The sequence below is a fragment of the Cervus canadensis genome, chromosome 5 (assembly GCF_019320065.1).
Source record: "Cervus canadensis isolate Bull #8, Minnesota chromosome 5, ASM1932006v1, whole genome shotgun sequence".
Lineage (NCBI taxonomy): Eukaryota > Metazoa > Chordata > Mammalia > Artiodactyla > Cervidae > Cervus > Cervus canadensis.
The window spans coordinates 28,792,625-28,815,130 of record NC_057390.1 but is presented as its reverse complement, the minus strand read 5'-3'; the positions used below and the strand labels follow the sequence as shown (position 1 = coordinate 28,815,130).

The 22,506-nt window shown below is 36.9% G+C and overlaps 1 protein-coding gene across 1 annotated transcript in view; it reads right to left on the bottom strand.

Annotated features, from left to right (window-relative positions):
• Positions 1–8,381: 8,381 nt before the first annotated feature.
• Positions 8,382–22,506, bottom strand: part of MSH2 (mutS homolog 2) — a 77,269-nt gene continuing 63,144 nt past the window's right edge. Inside the window, exons 10-16 of the mRNA XM_043468504.1 lie at positions 21,906–22,056; positions 19,180–19,277; positions 15,403–15,648; positions 13,919–14,123; positions 12,418–12,665; positions 10,639–10,814; positions 8,382–8,835 (exon numbers count right to left, since the gene is read on the bottom strand). Of these exons, the coding sequence (XP_043324439.1) occupies positions 8,665–8,835; positions 10,639–10,814; positions 12,418–12,665; positions 13,919–14,123; positions 15,403–15,648; positions 19,180–19,277; positions 21,906–22,056 (1,295 nt within the window). The 3' untranslated portion in view covers positions 8,382–8,664. The remainder of the gene's footprint in view (positions 8,836–10,638; positions 10,815–12,417; positions 12,666–13,918; positions 14,124–15,402; positions 15,649–19,179; positions 19,278–21,905; positions 22,057–22,506) is intronic.

Below are 22,506 nucleotides of genomic sequence, written 5' to 3'. Positions count from 1 at the left end.
CTGATTAGAGAATGAGCTAGATTACTGACATGGCCCTCTGAGGAGAAAGGAGGGTGGGTACCACCTCGGGGTGGCTCTCTGGATGCTGGCTTAGATCAAGTGCAACCAAGACTTATACCCTTTCACAGCACCTATGAAACAAACTATTCATGTAATCAGGAAACATTAGTGGCCACCCAGAGTGTACCAACTGGCAGTCCTAGGACCAAATCAGACCTGCAGACATTTTCACGGCCTATGGGGTTTTAAACTTCTCAATGTTTTTAGGTTGGGGCATTCACCTTAACCCTCCAGTCTCTGTATTCTGCACCTGCCTGGCCCTTAAGGTGTGGCCTTTGAGATCTGTAACAATCCAACCCCACTAAATTACTGAAGAGGTGAAATCCAGAGGGGCTGTTTCTAGTCCCACAGCTCGGTGGCAAATCAGGGGCTAATCCAGCACAAGCAAGCTTTCTGATGATCCCCTGCTGCTCAGTTTAATACACCCAGATCCTGACCTGTGAAGGTCAGCCCTTTACCCACTTACCAGCCCTTCACCCACTAAGCACGAATTCAGAGCTCAGCAACGGAGCAAACTTTCAGGGTTATTCCCCAGAAGCTGGATAAAACACTCCTGGCTCAACACAACATATACAATCTCCAAGTCAAGTGATCAAAATATCTAAGTGTACCAGATTTGGTGTCCTGCTCCAAACCTGCTGACATTTAATTCCACCTCCTCATTTTGCAAGCCTCTGGCTGACTGTCTCTCTTCTCATTTAAACCTAATCCTGTGTCCAAACAGGGTTCAATGCAATCCTTTGGGCTGGATGTCAGCATTTGGTGACTGGTGAACTTGTGAAAGGATGCAGTTGCTGAACTGCTGTTTCTTTTGGGTGATCAAGCCCCAGAGAGCAGCCCAGTAAGTTGCCATGAGTCAGATAGACAGCAGTGTGCTCCTGGATGCCTCTTGCTGTGTCCACAGCACCGAGAGAAGCCTCCTGTAGGAGAACCAGCTTCCACTAGAGAACTAGAAATAGTACTTCCTAACATCTATAGTGCATCTCCTATTTTCCTTAACTCCTGCTATGCTGCCTACATCACTCATTCTGACACTAAATAATATTTTCAGTTCAATTGCTCAGTCGTGTCCAACTCTTTGCAACCCCATGGACTGCAGCACACCAGGCTTCCCTGTCCATCACCGACTCATGGAGCACCAACTTGATCAAACTCATGTCCATCGAGTCAGTGATGCCATCCAACCATCTCATCCTCTGTCGTCCCCTTCTCCTCCTGCCTTCAATCTTTCCCAGCATCAGGATCTTTTCCAATGAGTCAATTCTTCACATTAGGTGGCCAAAGTATTGGAGCTTCAGCTTCAGCATCAGTCCTTCCAATGAATATTTAGGACTGATTTCTTTTATGATTGACTGGCTTCATCTCCTTGCAGCCCAAGGGACTCTCAAGAGTCTTCTCCAACACTACAGTTCAAAAGCATCACTTCTTTGGTGCTCAATTTTCTTTATGATCCAACTCTCACATCCATACATGACTAGTGGAAAAACCATAGCTTTGACTAGACAGATCTTTGTGATGTCTCTGCTTTTTAATATGCTGTCTAGGTTGATCATAGCTTTCCTTCCAAGGAGTAAGCGTCTTTTAATTTCATGGCTGCAGTCACCATCTGCAGTGATTCTGGAGCCCAAGAAAATAAAGTCTGTCACTATTTCCATTTTTTCCCCATGAAGTGATGAGATCAGATGCCATGATCTTCATTTTTTGAATTTTGAATGTTGAGTTTTAAGCCAGCTTTTTCACTCTCTTCTTTCACTTTCATCAAGAGGCTCTTTAGTTCCTCTTCACTTTCTGCCATAAGGGTGGTGTCATCTGCATATCTGAGGGTACTGATATTCCTCCTGGAAATCTTGATTCCAGCTTGTGCTTCATCCAGCCTGGTATTTCGCAAGATGTATTCTGCATATAAGTTAAATAAGCAAGGTGACACTCACTATACAGCCTTGACATTCCGTTTCCTATTTGGAAGCAGTCTGTTGTTAAATTTATCACATGTGCACATCTCAGATTCCTAACACTATTTTAAGGCTTTAAAGGGAAAGAAAAACAGTACAGATTTTGGAGACAAGCTGCTTAGAGTTCAGATCCCAGTTCTGCCACTGACTGTGTGGTTGGGGCAAGTCACTGAACCTGAGCCTCAGTGTTCTCACCTGTGAAAAGCAGTACCCACCTTTCAGTACTGCTGAAAAGGATGAATCTTTTGAGGTACCCAGCACCACACTTTGCCTTCTTCAGATGTCCATAAAGTATTTAATACTGCCCAATCACTCACTGATGGAAAGCCCTGGTGGCTGAGTGGTAAAGAATCTGCCTGCAATGCAGAAAACTAAGGTTCGATCCCTGCGTTGGGAAGATCCCTGTAGCAGGAAATGGCAACCCACTCCAGTATTCTTGCCTGGGAAATCCCAAGGACAGAGGAGCCTGGCAGGTCACAGTTCATGGAGTCACAAAGAGTCGGACACGAGTTAGCAACTAGACAACATCAATCACTTACCTATTTTGTAATATTAAGGATTCAATGTGAAACTCACTTTCATGGTGGATTTAGCTGAGTCAGACCATGTTTAGCAATAAAATGTTACATTAGAATTGATAATAAAGTCCTGATCATTATGTGAAAAAAAAATTGATAAACCACGTCTTGCTAGATAGGCAGTGCACCATAAAATTTCAGATCAGTGGCTGAACTGAAATTAGTTCATTGTCTTAGATTTAACTAAACTTTGTTTGGTTTTAAACTATCTCCATTCAAGATTATTCATAAAATTAAGCTGACTGCTAATTATAACAGATAAGTGTCAACAAAATTTTAGGAAATAAATGCAATAGTAATAGTGTGATAACACAGATGTTAATCCTTATAGTCGGTTTCATTTACTGGTTGATTTTAAACACTGAAAAATTCACTGCCATTGTTCTTTTGTTAGAATAAAAAATTATCCAGACAGAATTATCCTTCTTTCTAAATTTAACACTTCTAGGGAGTTTATAATTTCTCTTTACCTCTTTGAAGTAAAGCAAGGCAGCAGCAGCCTGGCCCTCTATTTACCAAGTCTAGAAATAGGATTGTGATGGTCCAGTGAAAGCCGCCTAACACCTTGTAGTGTTCATGCCTGCTGAGTTGCCCACAAAGCTGGATCAAAGCTGTGCGTGGGCACTTCTATTTGGGCAAACCACACGCTGAAACAAAAATATGCTAACATACATTGAATTTGGATCATGTTCTGAATGTTGTCTGTCACATGACACGCTGTTGCTTCTAGGACAGCGGGGAAACTGCTGTGTCAAAGGCAAGACGAGGGCTCCCCATTTTCCTCCTCAAAGAACAGGAGGCATTGTTACCTACAGTGAGGTGCTCTGCTAAGGACTATTTCCTGTGGATACCCTGGCTCTCTACCACAATGTTCACAGATACCTTAACTCTGGCCAAATAGGTAAACTCTAGAGCAGAATACAGGAGAAACCAGCAGCTCTATCAAGGGGAGGGGAGTGGGGAATGAACACATCAGGCAGAAAACTACTGTTTTAGGGATATCCCTGGTGGTCCAGTGGCTAAGACTCTGCACACAATGCAGAAGACTGGGATTCCATCCCTGGTTAGGGAACTAGATCTTACACGTTGCAATTAAAGATCCCACATGCTGCAACTAAGACCAGGTGCAGCCAAAGAAATATGTGCAGTATTCTGGGTGCTTTCACCCACCTTCCCTGGCCACACCCTATTCCCTTATTCCAAACACACTGACTCTAGGAAGGTAATAATAGAAATTTTCTTTGTATATGAAAATTCTCTTTACTCATTGTTCTTCTCCATAAGCTGATTAACATTAATTTATTTCAGACCAGGCACTGGTTTTCCTTCTGACTATTTTGCACACCATCTTAATCAACAGAATATACCAAGCTTAAAGAGCCACTCAGTACTGAATCAGCAGCTCATACCATATGTCGTGGGTAAAAACATACTTCCCAAAAAAGCTAAATGCAGAAAGACCAAGGATAGAATATATATTTAATACTCATGAAGTCTAACAGGATGTGCTTAGTATGTGGAACACTGAGATTTTACAGGGAAAAAGTTAGTCTTTAAATATATCCTAAAACATCTTTCTTCTGTTCTGTTACAGTTTTTGCCCTCAAAAGAGTATTTTAAGGGAAAAAGTCTAATTACAAAAACAATTGCATCTTGGATGGATTCTTAGTGCTAACTTTTTTAAAATGTAAAAAAGCTATGTATTTTCTCAGAAATGTGGTTATGTGGCCAACAGATTTCATGGTAACAGTATGGCTGAGTTCTAAATCTTGGATAATATTTATAGATTCAGCTTTATTCTGGCATTATCCAAGTTCGCGCTTGAGTGGAGAAAGAAAACCAAACCACACTGCAATTAGAATTTTAAAATGCAACTGTCTTTTCTCAGGTCAGAAATTAGTTTATCTTTTGCTTTACATCTCCTATTCCAAAAGGAAGGAGACTGGCTGCTTCATTAGCATATTCATGTAATAAGCACAGCTTAAGTCTGAAACATCTTAAACTACAGGTCTATTATGAGCTTTTTCATTTTTCAAAAACATCTTAGAACTAAAACATTAAGTCTCTTTTAGAAAAATGAAAGCACCCTGATTTATCAGAGCTTGAGAGACTACATGTTTTCTTAGAATCAACACCTCACCCCTCGCCCCATTTCCTGTAGCCCTAACTAAAACCACAGACTGATTTCCATTTTATACATGCTTTTTTGTACAGCAATCTAAAAACACCTGATCACAGCTTACCAAGGGATGAAATGTTTCACTGGAATTTAAAAACTGCCTTTTGAATTGTATCAAAAAGTCCTCTACTTATAAGTAGCCACAAGATTTTGTAGACCAATGGAAATGTACACATCTGAAGTTTTTCTCTGTAAGTCTGCCTTCTCTCTAAGCATTTGATAGCCATAAAAGAAAAACTAATGTAACTCACTCCAAATTATCAATGATGATGAGCAAGAGCATGGTAAATTAAGATGAACATTTTAAAGGGCTTATTGGTATTAAATTTTCACGTGCTCTCATATCAAACAAAAAGTGCTTAAAACATAATTGCATTGCTTGACAATAATCATAAATCAAGCACCTGCATAACCACCACTCAGGTCAAAAAATAGAATACTGTAGCACCTCAGAAGTCCTCTAAAAGCCCCTTCCCATCAGCACCCCAACCACTCTCCTGACTTACACAGTCACATTCTTGTTCTTCAGTCTCATCCCCTTAAGTGCACCATTAAATGGTATTCTATTAATAGTTTTCAACTTCGTATGATTGGGAGAAAAACTGTATTACTTGTTATCTGTCATTTCTTTTGCGTACTGTTTTAAAGATTCCGTTTATTTTGTGTAGCAGCAGTTTGTTTTCACAGCTGGGTCATTTCCAGTTTGGGTCTATCACAAACATTCTTTTATACCTATCACTGCACAATATGTACAAGCATCTCTTGTACAGAGTATGCACCGAGGAACAGAACTGCTGGGTCACATGCAAATTTTCTACTTAACTAGATAATTATTCTCACTAGCAGTGCTGTGCCACATCCTTATCAATAATTGGTACTGTCACATTTTAAAGGATTATCAGTCTGGTGAGGAGAGAGGAGTTGGGAGGGTGTAACCTGGAATAGTTTTCATCTTCATTTTTCTGACTAGTGATTGAAGATCTTTTCATGTATAAGATTTCCTCTTGGGTAAAGTGCCAGAACTTCTTTTAAAATGAGTGTTACTGGAGAAAAGGGTTGGTGGGAATGTAAACTGGTGCAGCCATTATGGAAAACAGTATGGATGTTCCTTAAAAAACTAAAAATAGATTTGCCACGTGATCCAGCAGTCCCGCTCCTGGGCATATATCCAGAGAAAACTATAATTCGAAAACTTACATGCACTCAAATATTCACTGAAGCACTATTTACAATAACCAAGACATGGAAGCAACCTGCATCCACCAACATATGAATGAATAAAGAAAATGTGGTACATATATATACAATGGAATATTACTCAGCCATAAAAAGAATGAAATAATGCCATTTGCAGCAACATGGATGGACCTAGAGATTATCATACTAAATGAAGTCAAAGATAAATACCTCGATATCATTTATACGTAAAATCTAAGATACAGTACAAATAAACTTATTTATAAAACAGAAACAGACTCACAAACATATAAAACAAACATGGTTATCAAAGGAGAAAGGGGATGAGGGAGTGAAATTACAAGCTACTATATGTAAAATTGACAAATAAGATTCTACTGTATGTAACAGGGAAGTAAATTAAATACCCTATAACAAGTCATAATGGAAAAGAATATGAAACAGAATCCAAATATATGTATAATGAATCACTATACTGTACACTAGGAACAAACACAACATTGTAAATCAACTATACTTCAATACAAAATTTTTAAACTTAAAAAAGGTTTTATTGAGATATAATTGACATCATACAATGCACCCATTTAAAGTATATGATTCAATGGTTTTTAGACATATTCACAGATATATGCAACCATTACCATTTAGAACATTTTCATCTCAAAAAGAAACCCCAAATCTTTAAGCTGTCACCTCCCTAGCCATCCATTCCCAGCCCCCCAGCTCTATGCTAATCTATATTAATACTTTTCTTTCTATAGCTTTCCCTATTCTGGACTTTCACATGAACTGAATCACTTATTATGTAGGCTCTTGAGACTAGCTTCTTCACTAATGTTTCCAAGGCTTATCCTAGCTTTAGCATGTATCAGTCCTTCATTCCTTTTATAGTCAATTAATAGTCTATTGTACGGATATCCTACATTTTGTATATCCATTCATTAATCCCTTGATGGACATTTGCGTACTTTCTACTTTTAGCTATTATAAATAACTCTGCTATAAGCATTTGTGTACAAGCTTTTGTGCAGACATGTTTTTCTTAGATATATACCTAGAAATGGAAATACTGGGTCATCTGGTAACTCTTGTTTAACCGTTAGAGGAAAAACTGTTTTCCAAAAGTGACTACACCATTTTACAGTTTCATAGCAGTGCAAGAGAGTTTCAATCTCCCCACACCCTCATCACTGTTTATCTGGTTGATTTTAGCTATCCTAGTGGTAGCTCACTGTGGTTTTAGTGTGTGTTTCCCTGATAACATTTTGCATCTTTTCATGTGCTTATTGGCCATTTGCATATCTTCCTTGGAAAATTATCTATTCAGACCTTTGCCTTTTAACTGGGCTGCCTTTTTGTTAATGGGCGGTATTGAGTCATGTCTGTTTAGTGATTTTTATAGTTCTTTGTATATGCTGAATACAAATTCTTTGATATTTTATGTGGTACTAATATGTTCTCCATTATGGATCTATAGCTGGCCCTTGAACAACACTGATTTGAACTGTGTGGGTCTGTTTATACTTGGATTTTTTTCAATACATACTGCAATACCATATGATACACAGCTGGCTCAATCTATGGAGGCACAACTGTGGATATGGAGGGACTGTAAAGTCTTATGTGGATTTTTAACTGCATGGGGGCGGGGGGAGGGGGCGGAGTCACTGTCCCTAACCCCCACGTTGTTCAATAGTCACCTGGTCACCTGTAGTCTTTTCACTTTGTGACATCTTTTAATGAAAATCATTTCCCAATTTCAATATAGCTAAGTGTGTCAAACTTAATGGAACGTATTTGACTTAAGAAATCCTTTCCAAAGCAATTTTCATATTTCCCAAATAGTCATAAAAATATTTCCCCATATCATTTTCTATAGAACTACAACATAAAAAACTTGGTTGTGTTTCTATATACATTTAGGTAGAAAATTCACTGAAGTTAATTCTTATATAAGATATGGAATAGAGATCTGATTTCATTTTGTTCCTTTATGAATACCCGATCATCCTATCACCATTTATTAAAAAGGCTGTCCTTCCTGTGTTCAGCAGGACCAGCAGTTAAACTCTCATTAACCTCTCCCTTAAATCAGGGTTCAATCCGAAAGATTTTGTTAAAATCCAGGTTTCTAAGTCTCATCACAGACTGGGGGTGGGAGAATGCCAGATGGGATGGAGGATCACACCAGGACTCTGGATTTATAAGTTCCTTAGCTGAGGTGCGAGCAGCCAATCTGGCTCCTGCCAATAGATGGACACTGCGGAAACACTGGAAATGAGTTCCAGGAGTTCCTTCCAGCTTTAAGATCCCTTGCTTTTTTACAAGTCTCCAGCCTACTTGTTTCTTACCATTCAGGAATATGGAAAAATGTGTAAAAGTCTTATTACAAAGAAATACAACACATTATCAAATTCTAAAAACTAATACATGATTTTATTTATAATATTCAACATATTTGCCTACTATTGCTCATGTCCATTTACGTATTCCTCAGTTACAGCTTTCATTTTTCAAAATAAACATTTTTGAAAATATACTCAGGGAGCGCAAAGTATACTAAATATTTTACTAATTTGATACCCCATGGGCATCAATTGCCAACAGCATGGAAAAGGGGTTAATATAAAACAATACAAAAGCATTACAAACAATAGCTTATCAATATTATCTTCATTCCATTAGTGGAATTTACTCACGCAGTTACCTTTATTCGGGAAATGATTTCATTTACAAAACTATTATTCTTTGCGATCACCTCAGCTTTTAGCTGTTTTAACTTTCTTGTGATGCTTTCTTCTGACATTTCAGTAAAGGGCACTTGCTTTACCTTGGATAGAAACTCTTGAATAATTTTTTCACCTTGCTGAAAAAACATGTGAACATTTCATTAGTCTTTTAAAAATGACTTTTCTAAAAGTCACATTCAATAGTCATGACTTGTTTCATTACAATTTCAATCTAAACATACCACCCAATATTTAAACAACATTCTTTAAAATGCACACCATTTAGAATTTATAGCAAAGCCCTCAGTTGACTGTATTTCTTCATGGCAAGTCATTAAAAGGATATTTATAACTATATTTTCAGCTGCTAATGACAAAGGGACTGAATATTTTAGTAGTTTCCAAATCCCTCAGGTTTTGTAATTGATACATAACTTAGCCTTCTGGGGAAAAAAGAACTCAAGGTTTACAAATACTGTGAGGCATAAACAGTCACTGAAAATTTAGTAATCATACACACACACACGGGATGTTTCTTCTTTGTTTATTTTACTGCCTAGTTATTGCCATTCTAAAGAACACGGTTATTACTTGCTCTGTGAACCATGGGCAAATTCCTTAACACATACTCCTCATCCATAAAATAGGGACAATAATATTATGAACACAGGGCTGCTGCGAGAATTAGAGTTAGTATGTGCACGATGCTAAGAACGGTGCCTGGCAAAAGGTATAATGTTTATCACTACGTATGAAACGGAACTAAAGTCTGCTTCTTACCAGGCAGCCAGTTGGCCATATGTACCTTAAAGGTGAAAGGTAGATAATCCAAATGAAAAGATAAAGAAGAACTATATCTCTGTTAAATAAAAAGTGCCTTTCCCCCCAATAAAGTAAAATCTAGACTGAGTAACATTGATAATTCTGTGTTATATGTCTCCATTAGCTTAAGAATTTTTAAAAAATTCATTGTAAGTAACGTTATCAAATCTATGATTTCTGTTCTAATTGGAACCAATTACATAAAGGAGTCTACCTAATCCTGGATCGTGGATAGCTGTGGGGCTGATACTAAGACCATTTCACATCCAGGATGGCAATCTTCCCTAGGTAAAACTATTAACAAGTTATAATACATTTCTCCTGCTGTACAGACACAACAGATATAAACCTTATCTTTTAAGTTCAAAAACCACACACATCATCTGTTATTGTAACATCTATCCAAATAAGAACAAAAATTTCACTGGGTAAAAGCTAACAATGTGACAAGAAGTTGTCACAATGCATTATCACAGCAAATGCTGCCTGAAATAAATTAAGATTCTTTTATTTTTCTTATTATAGAAAACTATTAAAAATAATCCTTTAATTTTTAAAAAATACACTGGGCAAATAAATGCTTATACCTTTCTGTGTGGACATCTCAATTTCACCCACCACTCAGAAGGTCCAACCTAAGATCCACTTCTCCCACAAGAACTGAAAAGCCTGCCCACAGAGAGCTTTCCTGAGTAAACACCTGTCGCATTCTCTATGACATGTTCACTATTACTACATCCCCAACTAGTTTCTAAACAACTGGAGGGCAGGAACTGTGTTTATTTATTATCTTAACTAGTAAGCATTTGAGTAAATATGTAATTAAACTGGACTTGATCTATTTGTTTATAGGTAAGTCAAAGATGTGTGTGGGCTTCTGTAACTCCTCTGAATTACATATTTTAAACCTACACTAATATTCCTATCCTCCTACTTTTGAAATCTGGAACTAGAAATGATATTTTTGATTGTGCTGATATGTGTAGTGGTGAAACCAAAATGATACAGATGGATTCTTTGACATGCAAAGAAATGCAAGTAGAAACCAATAATGAATGATCAATAATTAAATAGAATCATACAGGGGAAAAAATAACTACAAGAACAATCTGACAAACCTCTCTTTCCAGATAGCACCTCTTTGCTGCTGGTTCCAGTCCATCACATTCCTGTGGTTTCCCAATATTCTGAAACTCCTCCAACTCCAGGGCTTTCTGTTTAGCACACTCTATTACATGCCTGGGGAAATTAGCAAGCTCAGCAACATGAATCCCAAAACTTTGATCACAGACACCTACAAGAAATTTGGGGAGTAGGAAGAGAGGGCAATTTATGTAAATGGAATTTATTTTTCTCACTCTGTCAATCAGGAAACTTAATCTTGCATTATTTCAAATGCATTAGCCAAATGTTTCAGTGTTACTTAAAGGAATTTTATTTAAGCCTCCAATGAAAAATGATTATGACTTGGCATACAGCACTATATTTTATCCTTGACAAATGGGAATAGGAAAAATTACAAAAACAGAGAAAAGGCTTGATAGATAATCCTCAAAGGTCTAGACAAATAACTGAAACTGAAGAAAAATTAATCAACACAATATCTCTGAGGTTTTCTTATTTCAAAAGGGAGGAACTAAAGTACTATGAAAAAAAAAAAGAGATAAATATAAAGTGTCTCTAATTAGGAGCAACATTTAATTCAAAATATACTTCATATGACAATGAAATTTTTGACCCAAAAGTAGACTAGTAAGTTTACAGACTAGGCATGTTATCTTCACCCCTGTGGGCAGAAAATAACTGACTTAGGAGATTCCTTCCAAATGTTTAATATCAATGATGCTCACAGGGTTACCATGGAGCTCCCATTTTTGCCTCAACTGTAAATTTTCTTTTGGCCTAGCAGACATCCCAAGCATTCTGGAGCTGGATATTTTACACAACTTAGAGAAACAAAAATAAAATAGAAGCAAATGTTTGATAAACATCCACAGTGAAGGACAAACCCATTCCTATCTTCACCTGATCTTCTTCAATATTTTGAACCCATTTCTTTATCACACAAAAAGACTTTTTAAAACCCAAACCTCAACTTCATGCTATATGCCAGGTATAACCAAGAGTATCTATATTCTCTATCAACAATAATGATGCAAATAGTAACTCAAAAGGATTCCTACAAACATAAGCAAAAAAGAATTAAAAATAGTACCTCATTTATGTGCAACCAACAGATAACAGAAAAAACACGTTCATGGAAAATCAAAAAGCCATCTGAAAAAGCTATTCTGATATCTAATGAAATGTTAAAGCAATAAAAACTTGTACAGTACGTTCATCTCATCAATGTCAGTCATCTGATTAGCTGCCAGACCCACTAACGACGAACTTTTCTGAAAGGTTGAAATACCAACAAATAAATCGAAACTACCAACAATTTCAAGACCTCTGGAAACCCCAACTTTAAGCTGCTTATATAAAAAGGAGTAGGAAATGTCAACCCACTCCAGCATTCTTGCCTGGGAAACCCCATGGAGAGAGGAGCCTGGTGGGCTACAGGCCATGGGGTTGCAAAAGTTGGACACAACTTAGTGATTAAACCACTACCACAGCTATTTTGACAAGAAAACATGGTGACCTGAGAAGTAGTACAAAATCCCTGACGATGTTCAAGAGTATAGACCATGCTTTTGGTGACTGCTTTAAAATGAATGGTTCTATTATGAGACATAAAAATGTAAATAATGTACCCATGTCCCTGTCCCTACACTGTAAAGAGGTAAACGTGTTCTGTAAAAACATTGATAATTCATCCTACTGTAGAATAAAGCAATTACTAATGTTTCCAAGGGCAGGAACACTGGATTTACAGTATACCAGTGGAACGTGCTCACCTTTCTTCACCTGATATAGCATAGTTAACGTCTCTTCAGTAGTTAGCGCTGTGACATGTAGATTATTAACAGTTGGTATCTGATTGGCCAAGGCTGTAAGTTCATGAAAATGGGTTGCAAACATGCAAAAAGCACCGATCTTTGTTGCAATGTACTCTGATATAGCCCACGCTAATCCAAATCCATCATAGGTAGAGGTTCCTCTTCCCAATTCATCTATGATTATTAAGGAATCTTTGGTTGCAGACCTGAAACATAAAATTACATGAAAATTTCCCATGACATAGCATGTGGTAATGCAAGAAAAAAAAAATTAAGGCAATACAATGAAAAGTGTGCCACAAACGTTAACAAATTATAAAAGGAAACAAACAGTGAATAAGCGTTTTTTAAATTACCAATCCCACTAGTTCTAATCTAAGAATTTCCAGATAAAGCACTTCTTAACAATCAAATCAGTCAAGATTTAAAAAAATAATGCCCAAAGAATATGGGACAAGGCTATGGTGATACTCACATACACAGCTGATGGTCACATAAATCTGTGTGCCTGCTACAGCCCTGCCAACACCATGTATTAGCATTTTCTTTTCTCTTTAACCAAATATAAGAAGGGGAACTTTACCAATTACTATACTGAATGTCTGTACTGCTTTTGTAATTCCCCACAAAGAATAATCAATACATAATTTATTAAGGATCTACTATATGCAGAGTACTTCAGAAGACTCCAAAAAACAGAAGGCATAGCCTCCCTGTCTACAAAGAAGCTCCTAAAAATAAAATAAAGAAAAGAGACTTCATAACCTCTCAAATAAAAAGCTAATAAATTACAGGCATGTCAAAGAGTCTGAAGAAACACTTGTGACCTTAGGCACATGAGACAAAGAAAGTCATCAAAGAAGTAGAATTTCTGTTAAGGGCATGTAAAGATTAGAAAAGGAAACAGCAAGGAAGGACCTGTCCAGGCAGTGTGGCCAATGTAAGCAAAAGCATGGCAGTGGGGAGACTTGTAAGGTGAACAACTACTAGAAACCTAAAGAAGACAACTTTAAAAATCAAAGACAGGCCTTCCCGGGCGGTCCAGTGGTTAAGACTGTGCTTCCACTGCAGGGGGCATGGGTTCAGTCCTGGGCTGGAGAACAAAGATCCTGCATGCCACACGGTACAGCCAAAAATTAAAAAATAATAAAAGAAGCTTTCCACAACCATCTCCCTTTTAAGATAATATAAAGTAGGACTTCCCCGGTTGCCCAGCGGTAAGGAATCCACTTTGCATGCAGGGTTTGCAGGTTTGATCCCTCATGTGGGAAGATTCCTCATACCGCAGGGCAACTAAGACCCAACACAGAAAAATAAATAAATAAAGAGTTTAAAAAAAAAGACAATATAAAGTGCATAAAGCTCACAGGAAAACTATTAAACTAAATAAAAGACTGCAGATGTTTCAAAGGACAGAGACATCCATATCTACTTTCAAGAGCCTGGGAACTGTACTCACCTGAGGATAGAAGCAGTTTCTAACATTTCAGCCATAAACGTGGAGACTCCTTTCAACTGACTGTCACCAGCCCCTACGCGGGCCAAGATGCAGTCCACAATGGACACTTCTGCCCACTCACACGGCACGAAACACCCAATCTGGGCCATGAGAACTACCACCCCAGTCTGGCGAATATATGTTGATTTCCCTCCCATATTGGGACCTATAAAACAAATAATATCACAACAAGCAAGATTATTAACTTATTTTTGCTAATAATAATAATTGACTATTAGTCCTAAGTTGCACATTGATGACTCTCTTGTGATATAACACATGAAAAGCAGACGACAGGCTGCCCAAAGGCATGAACAAAGTCCCTGCCTTACACTAGTCTCTGAAACTATGCCATTTTCTGTTCAGACAAACCTATGCTGTGCCCTTCTTCGAAAGGACCCATGAAAAATATATCTTATCTATAATCTGACTATGGTCTAGGAAGACCATATAGACACTGCCCCACAGCTCACAAAGCTGCCTGCAGGATAACTTTATGACATTCAGGAAAGCAGTACTGGCCTAACTGATTAATTAACTAAACACTATTAATTCATTAATAATGGATCTATTAGAGAATGAATCAGTGTGATCAAATCCTTCAAATCGAGTAAACTCCACACTAAAACCCAAGGACATGACCAACTTTTGGAAAATGTGAAATTTACCAGTCAATGGGTTAGACCATAGGTCCCCAACCTCCGGAAACTAATGCCTGGTGATCTGAGGTGGAGCTGATGTAACAACAGAAATAAAGGGCACCATAAATGTATTGGGCTTGAATCACCCCCAAACCATCCCTTCCCCCACCCTGGTCCGTAGAAAAATCGTCTTCCATGAAACTGGTCCCTGGTGCCAAAAAGGCTGGAGATGATGGGTTAAGTTATAAGAACAACTCAAAAATCCAATTAGGGGAATAAAATATAATCATTGACTGTTTCCGAAACATATTTACCCAAAGACTCCTACCACCCCCATACCCTAACACTTCTGTTTTCTAGAATCTGGTTAAGATCTCTCAAAATGATTTAGTCTGAGACATGATACATTGGTATACACACAAGTCCACTTTTTTTTAGTTTCACATGAATATAGTATTGTGTCTTTAAAAGAACTGCTATCTTAAGCTGAAGACATTCCAGCAGCTAATTCTGCTTGACCTTCAATGACCTCACTACTGAAAGGTCTGGCCCAAAGGTGCACTTTGAGGATGAAGAGATGTTTATTTTTAAATGCACTGAACCCCTGGAACAGCAGTTTCATTCTTGTTCATTCATATATTCACTCACTCACATATTATTAATATATTACTAACTAGTAAGAAAAAGCATTGTTTTTCTACCATCAAAGACTAGGATTTTCTACATCAACCTAAAATAAACATCTGCTCCAACATAAACAAGGGGAAACACTATTCCCCAAAAGCCCATAAACAAGGTTTTTACCAGTAATGATGTGGAACATCTGTTTATCTTTTTCAAAGTGAACATCATTAGGAATAAATGCGACTTCATCTTGAACTTCAACACAAGCATGTCTGGATGCTTTCAGTGTAATTCTCCCTCGTCCTTTTTCCAAAATGACTGGCCGTACATAGGGAACAGGTGCTGCATTGGACACATGAGCAAAGCTGACAACAGCATCCAGCTGAGCTAACACATCGTTGAGTGTCTGCATCGGTTCTACATAGCCTATGTGGAAGATGGAATAAGAAAAAATACAGATAAGCAGCTTTAAGAATAAGCTCAACCTGACTCCACTTGTGAATTCAAAGTCCATTTCCTAATTTATATGCTTCTAAAAAATTAACAGAGGTTTTTGCTATAACTAAACATGAAAGAACACCTAAAATTCAACAAGAGGTTAAAACGTCTTGTCACATTTTTCTCCCTACTATCAACAGATTTCAAAAATCCCTTACCAAAATCCATTAAAATACAAAAGCACATGGCTGCTTATATAAAGAAATGAGGCAGAGGTTTAAAAAAAATAAGAAAAAGTTTTCATGGAAGCACTTTCATGATATATTGCAAGTAAGAAAAGCAGGGTGAGGCACACTTCTAAATTTTAAGAGTCTGAAACCAGGATGGCATTTCACAATTGCCTAAGAAACCTGCAAACACCAGGTAATAAGATATAATGTGACTGTCAAGATTGTTACTTGAGGTTTTTTCCTGCCTTGCAATTAAATTTTAGCATCAACTTAGATCAATAATTGTCACCTAAAACACTTTCAACAAGATTTCACTCTGCTACAGCAGTAAAACTAAAAGTTATTACGTACATTAAACAGTCCCTCACACATGCTAGGCAAAGCATGATTAGCCAATAAAAACGGTCCAAATTTTTAGAACAGATTCTAAAATTTTAATAGGTTGGAGGGGTTGGTATAACAGGCGCCTGGGTCATGTGGAAGTATCACATGGATATCAACGTGTCCAGAGCCTTAAGAGACATTCAAGAGAACACCGTCTCATTTTAGAAAAATACAACATTATGAGCTTAATCAAATGGCAGGAAATCTGATTCATCTTTGATTCCCTTATCCCCCATAAAAGTGAGAAAATAAAAATTCATGTATAAATGGCCAAATACAAATAATTCTTAATGTTTCACTTTAAAATTTATTCCTGTTTTACCTAACATATAAAACGGGGGAAGGGGAGAGTTCTCATTACCCTACCATACAGCAATAGGAGCTTTTGAGAATTCCTTAAATATTAGTGGAGTACTTATATTAATTTTCACAAAATTTCTAGCATACTAACATGAATAGGTTTATAATAAAAGAAAACAAGTCTCTCAATCAAGAGTCAGTATTTGGTATCTCACATCAACTGGTTCTTACAGCATCACCTTTTCTGGTTTAAGAGTACGATAGAAAATTAGAAAAATGATCTATTATTTTTATTTATTTTTATAAATTTATTTTTATTTATTTATTTGGCTGTGCCAAGTCTTGGTTGTGCCATGTGAACTCTTAGTTGCAGCATGTGGAATCTAGTTCCCTGACCAGAGATCGAACCCAGGCCCCCTGCATTGGGAGCACAGTCCCAGCCACTGGACCACCAGGGAAGTCCCTATTATATTTTTAATAAAGATAGTTTACAATGTATATATTAGACCAAGAAGAGATTTCATTTCAATTCAAGGTGACTCCAAATACAAAACCTTCTTTTCAAACGTTACAATCTAACAGGTTTAACCTACTAGGTGCTTAACGAATATTAGTTAATATTATTTTGGGGGAAGACTTCCAGTTTGAATTTATGCAGTGTATTTTTAGGGCCCTTACAAGTGTCATCTAGGAAGGAACATAATTCAACTAGAAGAAGATAACCATGCTACAGTGATCTGATTAACACCAAACAAAAATGTAATCTTTACAGATCTCATTCATCTCAACACAAATATAAGGTATAATAAAACCCTTTAAAAGTATTATGCTTCTTTCTAATTCACTATAAAAATTTATAATAGTAAAAGAATTTACAAAATTATACATGCTTATACTTTTAAAATGACCTATTACTCCTAAATAACTCAGTACCCATATCCTGAGAACAAGTAGGAGGACATCCTCCTACTTAATCATAGTACATACCAAGAAGTATGACACCAATACCTTATTATCTTAAACTTTGCCAAGTTGTCCCAATGGTGTCCTTATAGCTAGTCCCCAGGTCCAACCCCTAGTCCCAGATTCAATCAAGGATCATCTTCATGTCTTTGACTGTCCTGTTGCTTTAAGTCTCCTTTAATCTGGAGCACAATCTGCCAATCCCTTCTTTGCTTCCATGAAACTGACATGCTTTTTGTTTGCTATGTTTTGGCCAAGCTACATGGCACATGAGATCTTAGTTCCCTGACCAGGGATAGAACCCTTGCCTCCTGCACTGGAAGCATGGAACCTTAACCACTGGGGAAGTCCTGACACTGACATTTTTAAAGAGTGCAGGCCTTAAAAAGTTTGTCCCACGATCTAAATTTATCCAACATTTTCTTCTTGTTACTATTCAGATTAAATTTTTTTTTTTTTGGTCAGGAACACTACAGGCCTATCTTGGAGATATTGTAGGTTCAGTTCCAGACCACTGCAATAAAAGGAATACCACAATAAAGCAAGTCACACAACTGTTTTGGTTTCACAGTGCATACAGAAGTTATATTTACACTATACATTGCTAAAGAATGCTAACCATCATCTGACAAGGCAGAGTTGCCACACACCTTCAATTTGTAAGACAAGACAAAATAAGACAATACCTGTGACTACAACAGGGTATGCCTGTACACAAGTGATATCATATCTTTTCCTTGACATCACATCAGGAAGCACATAAAGTCATTTGTCAAAAAAAAAAGTTATTTGTCATTGGTGATGCCAACCTCGATCAGTTGGCTAAGGTAATTCTTCGGTGTGTTTTTTTTAAGGCACAATAAAGGTTATGCTCAATATACACACACGATGATAGGCAAAGGCTTCCAGCTTAACACATCGCTACCTACTCTGTGCTATATACATTCATTCTACGCTAAGGGCAATATCATACAGCCAAGTCAGGCTGTCCTTTCAATTATATGACAATCATCTTGGGAGCTCCCTGGCAGTCCAGTGGATGGGATTCAGCACTTCTAACTGTTGTGGCCTTGGTTCAATCCCTGTTCAGGGAATTAAGATGCCGCAAGCCACAAAACATGGCCAAGAAAAAAAAAAAAAAAGACAATCATTTCTAACAGGTGTCCTCAAGAACAGACTCTGAAAATCTATGAAATGGCACACAGAACTCAAAAAAGCTTGCTATCTATGCGATTTCTATTTGCTTTGCAGTGATATGTATCTCCATAACCTACAGCATGAGCCCCTAGATCTAAGGTATTAGTGCCTTACAGTCCCTAGTGCTTCTTTTCCTTGTTATAACTACAAGTTTTGTGCTTTTCTGCCTTTGTTTTACAGAATATTACAGAATATTCCCATTCCTTAGCCTGCACTAGTTCATCTTTCTAAGTACGAGAGCAATTTCCAGTTAATTTTCCTAATGCAACACAGCATGCATTCCTTCAAAGGAAGCTTAACCCAATAGTCACAGTGTGCCGCAGCTTTAAAAACAACAACAAAAAAAACAACAAAACCCCACTCTTCAAACAGCCCAATATTATTTCTGTTACCAAAATCTAGGTCATTTTCCGAACATCTAATGTATCAGTTCTATTAAATTTACCTGAAGAAATATTGACAATTTCTTTAACAATGGCATTCTGGGCTTCCTCATATTCGGTTTTATTTTTGGTATACTCTTCATTGAGAGAAGTCAGTTTACTGCAAATCAAGATAATGGTATTATCAGAAATATTAAAACATCCACTGGAGGTAATGTGCACTACCTCTGAAATATATCCAGAATATTATTCCATAAAGCATCAAAACAATAATTAAAATGGAAACATCAGTAGAAATTGGGCAACTCATTAGGCGTGGATGTGACCGGAATTCAGTGTGTTAACATTTATGTTGTTTGGAATGGCCCACTGGCACAATTCTTGCTATAAAAATTATTCCCTTGAGTAAAATTCTGATCTGTAATCTTTTCTAAAATATTTAAATGGAGTAAGTCTTCATCCCTATTAGGATAGAGGCCATCTTCCCTTTTAAAATACACACACAAGCTGCACTATTTACAACACCCAAGATATGGAAGCAAATCAACTGCTCATCAACATATGAATGGATAAAGATGTGGTATGTGTGTGTATTACTCAGCCATTAAAAATAATGAACCACTTGCAGAAATGTGAATGGATCTCAAGAATATTAGGCTTAGAGAAATAAGTCAGAGAAAGACAAATACTATATGATATCACTTATATGTGGAACCTAAAAAATAAAACGAATGTATACAGAAAAACAGAAACAGACTCACAGATAGAGAAGACAAACTATTGATTACAGTGGTGAGAGGGAAGAGGGGAGGGACAAATTAGGGGTGTAGGATTAAGAAATAGAAATTACTATTTTAATAGATAAGGAACAAGGCTATATTGTACAGCACAGGGAATTAGAGCTATTACCTCATAATAACTTGTAATGGAGTGCAGAACTATAAAAATATTGAATCACCTGTACTGCTGAAACTAATATAATATTGTAAATCAACTATACCCCAATTAAAAAACAACATACACACACTCCACACAGTTTCTCTCATTACTGTAGGAAACTGTCTTTTCATACTGAAAGTTGTCAAAGTAAGGAAAATGTCTTGAAAACAATCTTACTGAGTGGTTTAAAGAGGAAATAAAAATTTCAGGTTGAAACAAAAAATGAAGAAAAATTAGAATAGAGAAAAAATATTCACTGGTATCAATGGAAGGGAATTAAGTTAAAAACAAAAAAACAAGGTGAGAGGCTCACAGCAGATTCAAGAAAGAGGCGAAGTTCTTATAAGGAGGAGGAAATTAGTCAATCAAGGCAGTAATTGTGAGCATGATGCAATCAGCCAATAGCATAACACACATATACAGCTCAAGAACAGTACAGGAGCACTAAAAGACTACTGTGAAACAGGCAAGTGGAAAGAATTAAAGGGAAAAAGAGAGAAGCAAAGACACTATAAAAGTGAGATTGCTGTGTGAAGGGAAGAGCTGCCAGAGAGAAAAGGGGTGGGCAGGGATAAAATTGTATAGGCTACGGTATAGATTTTAGATTTTTCCTGATGACAGACATCAGAGGTTTCTAAGAAGGACAACTGTATGATCACAAAGTCAGACCCACGGCAGCATTCAATATGCGGACACAAATCAATGAACGAATAAACAAATGAACTTCTCACAGCTTTTGGAACCACCGCTGCCATTCAGTTCAACTTCTGGTATTTATATTTTGGTTTGGGTAAGACAGAATTTCTTCAAATCACTCACTGGTCAGTTATAACATATATACATTTCTTGAATCAGGAATACAGTGTGATCAACAAATAGCAACTAATAAATCTAGCAACAGAAGATCTAGGTCTAAGTATCTATGGTTGCTAGTTGTCCGGTCCTGGGGAACTGGAGTTTCAGTTTCTCCATCTAAAGGTGAGAACTATAACCTGTCCTATTTATTTCAGAGAGTTGTTATGAGAAACAAACTAAACAGACACACTGTTTTTCATTATTAGGTTGTTTGAACACCTAGAATAATGTCTGCATATAAGAGACACCCAAAAACACTACATAAATGGGTAAAAGAGGGGTATATATACAAAAGCTAACTGGAAATACTAAGAATACCCAAGAAGGGCAGGAGTGAGGCTGGCCATAAGTTCTAAAATAATACAGAAGAGAAAGGATAATGACCTTACTCTCCCAGTTACTTTATTTTTAAATAATTCTTTTTCACTTGTAATTTGCCTCAGGAGCTTCCTAACATCAGCAGGAGAAAACGCATAAAAAACTACTAAGATTTTTTCCAACATTAACATGATTTAAAAAAAAAAAAACTTATAGTCTAATGAATGGCCTCATTAAAGTTGGTAGCATCTCCCTAAACTAAATGACACATCAATTGATATACCAGAATGACAAAGTTTTCTTAGAAAAAATAAACATGTGAAAATAACTAACAGAGATACGAAGGGAACTAACTCTAACAGATATGGAAACACACAAAAATGTAGTATAATCTATTTCATATTGATAAAAGGATAAGAAAAATACCTGAAAGAATAATCTTAAAAACAAACCCAAAGTGCCATTTCAGTGAATGAGGAAAAGCTGAATTATTCAACAAGTAGTGTTAGGATGCCCGACCAACCTCTCGTTAGGAAAAAAACAAAAAAGCTTCAGTCTTATTTTATGCCTTGTATCAATAAATAAAATAAAACTTCCTTATCATGCAACATTCACATTTCATCAAAGAATAGTTTATGGAACTAGTAAAGATTTCATTTAACATAGGCTTACAAACCTGTTTGTAAATTTAACACCATTCTTCTGGATATCTACAGTACTGAAATTTTTATTATTACGAAGGACTTTTTCTTCCTTACACGTTACTCGGAAATAATAGCCAAACTGTGTGCTGGAATCCAGTTTAATCTGTTTGCCAGGATCTAAGCCTTCATGATCAGGAAAAAAAGAAAGAGTATGTCATAGATATGTACAGCCATTTTAAATATAAGTGTTTAAAATAGTTAAATAGTGAAAAATATACTTTTATCATTTACATGACAGCATACTGGAAATTATTAATACTATCTGACTGGGAAAGATGCAAATCCTACTTCACTCAAAAAACTACATGAATTAAGGATATCTATAAAATATTTAAATCCCCCTTTTAATGTTAGCCTGTGATGTGGAGCCCGTTCTGGGTAAACCCATCCAAGGACGCAGGGCACCAGCAGTGGGGTAGCTCAGTGTTTCAGATGCTGTGGGCACGAGGGTAGGTAAGGTATGGTGGTTACCGTTGAGGAGTTTTGCTGAAGGTTCTTTAGTTAACCAAAGCCTTTCCCTGGAACTAATGTAGAGTATAATTAAAGAAAACAAATACACTTTCCAAAGAAAAA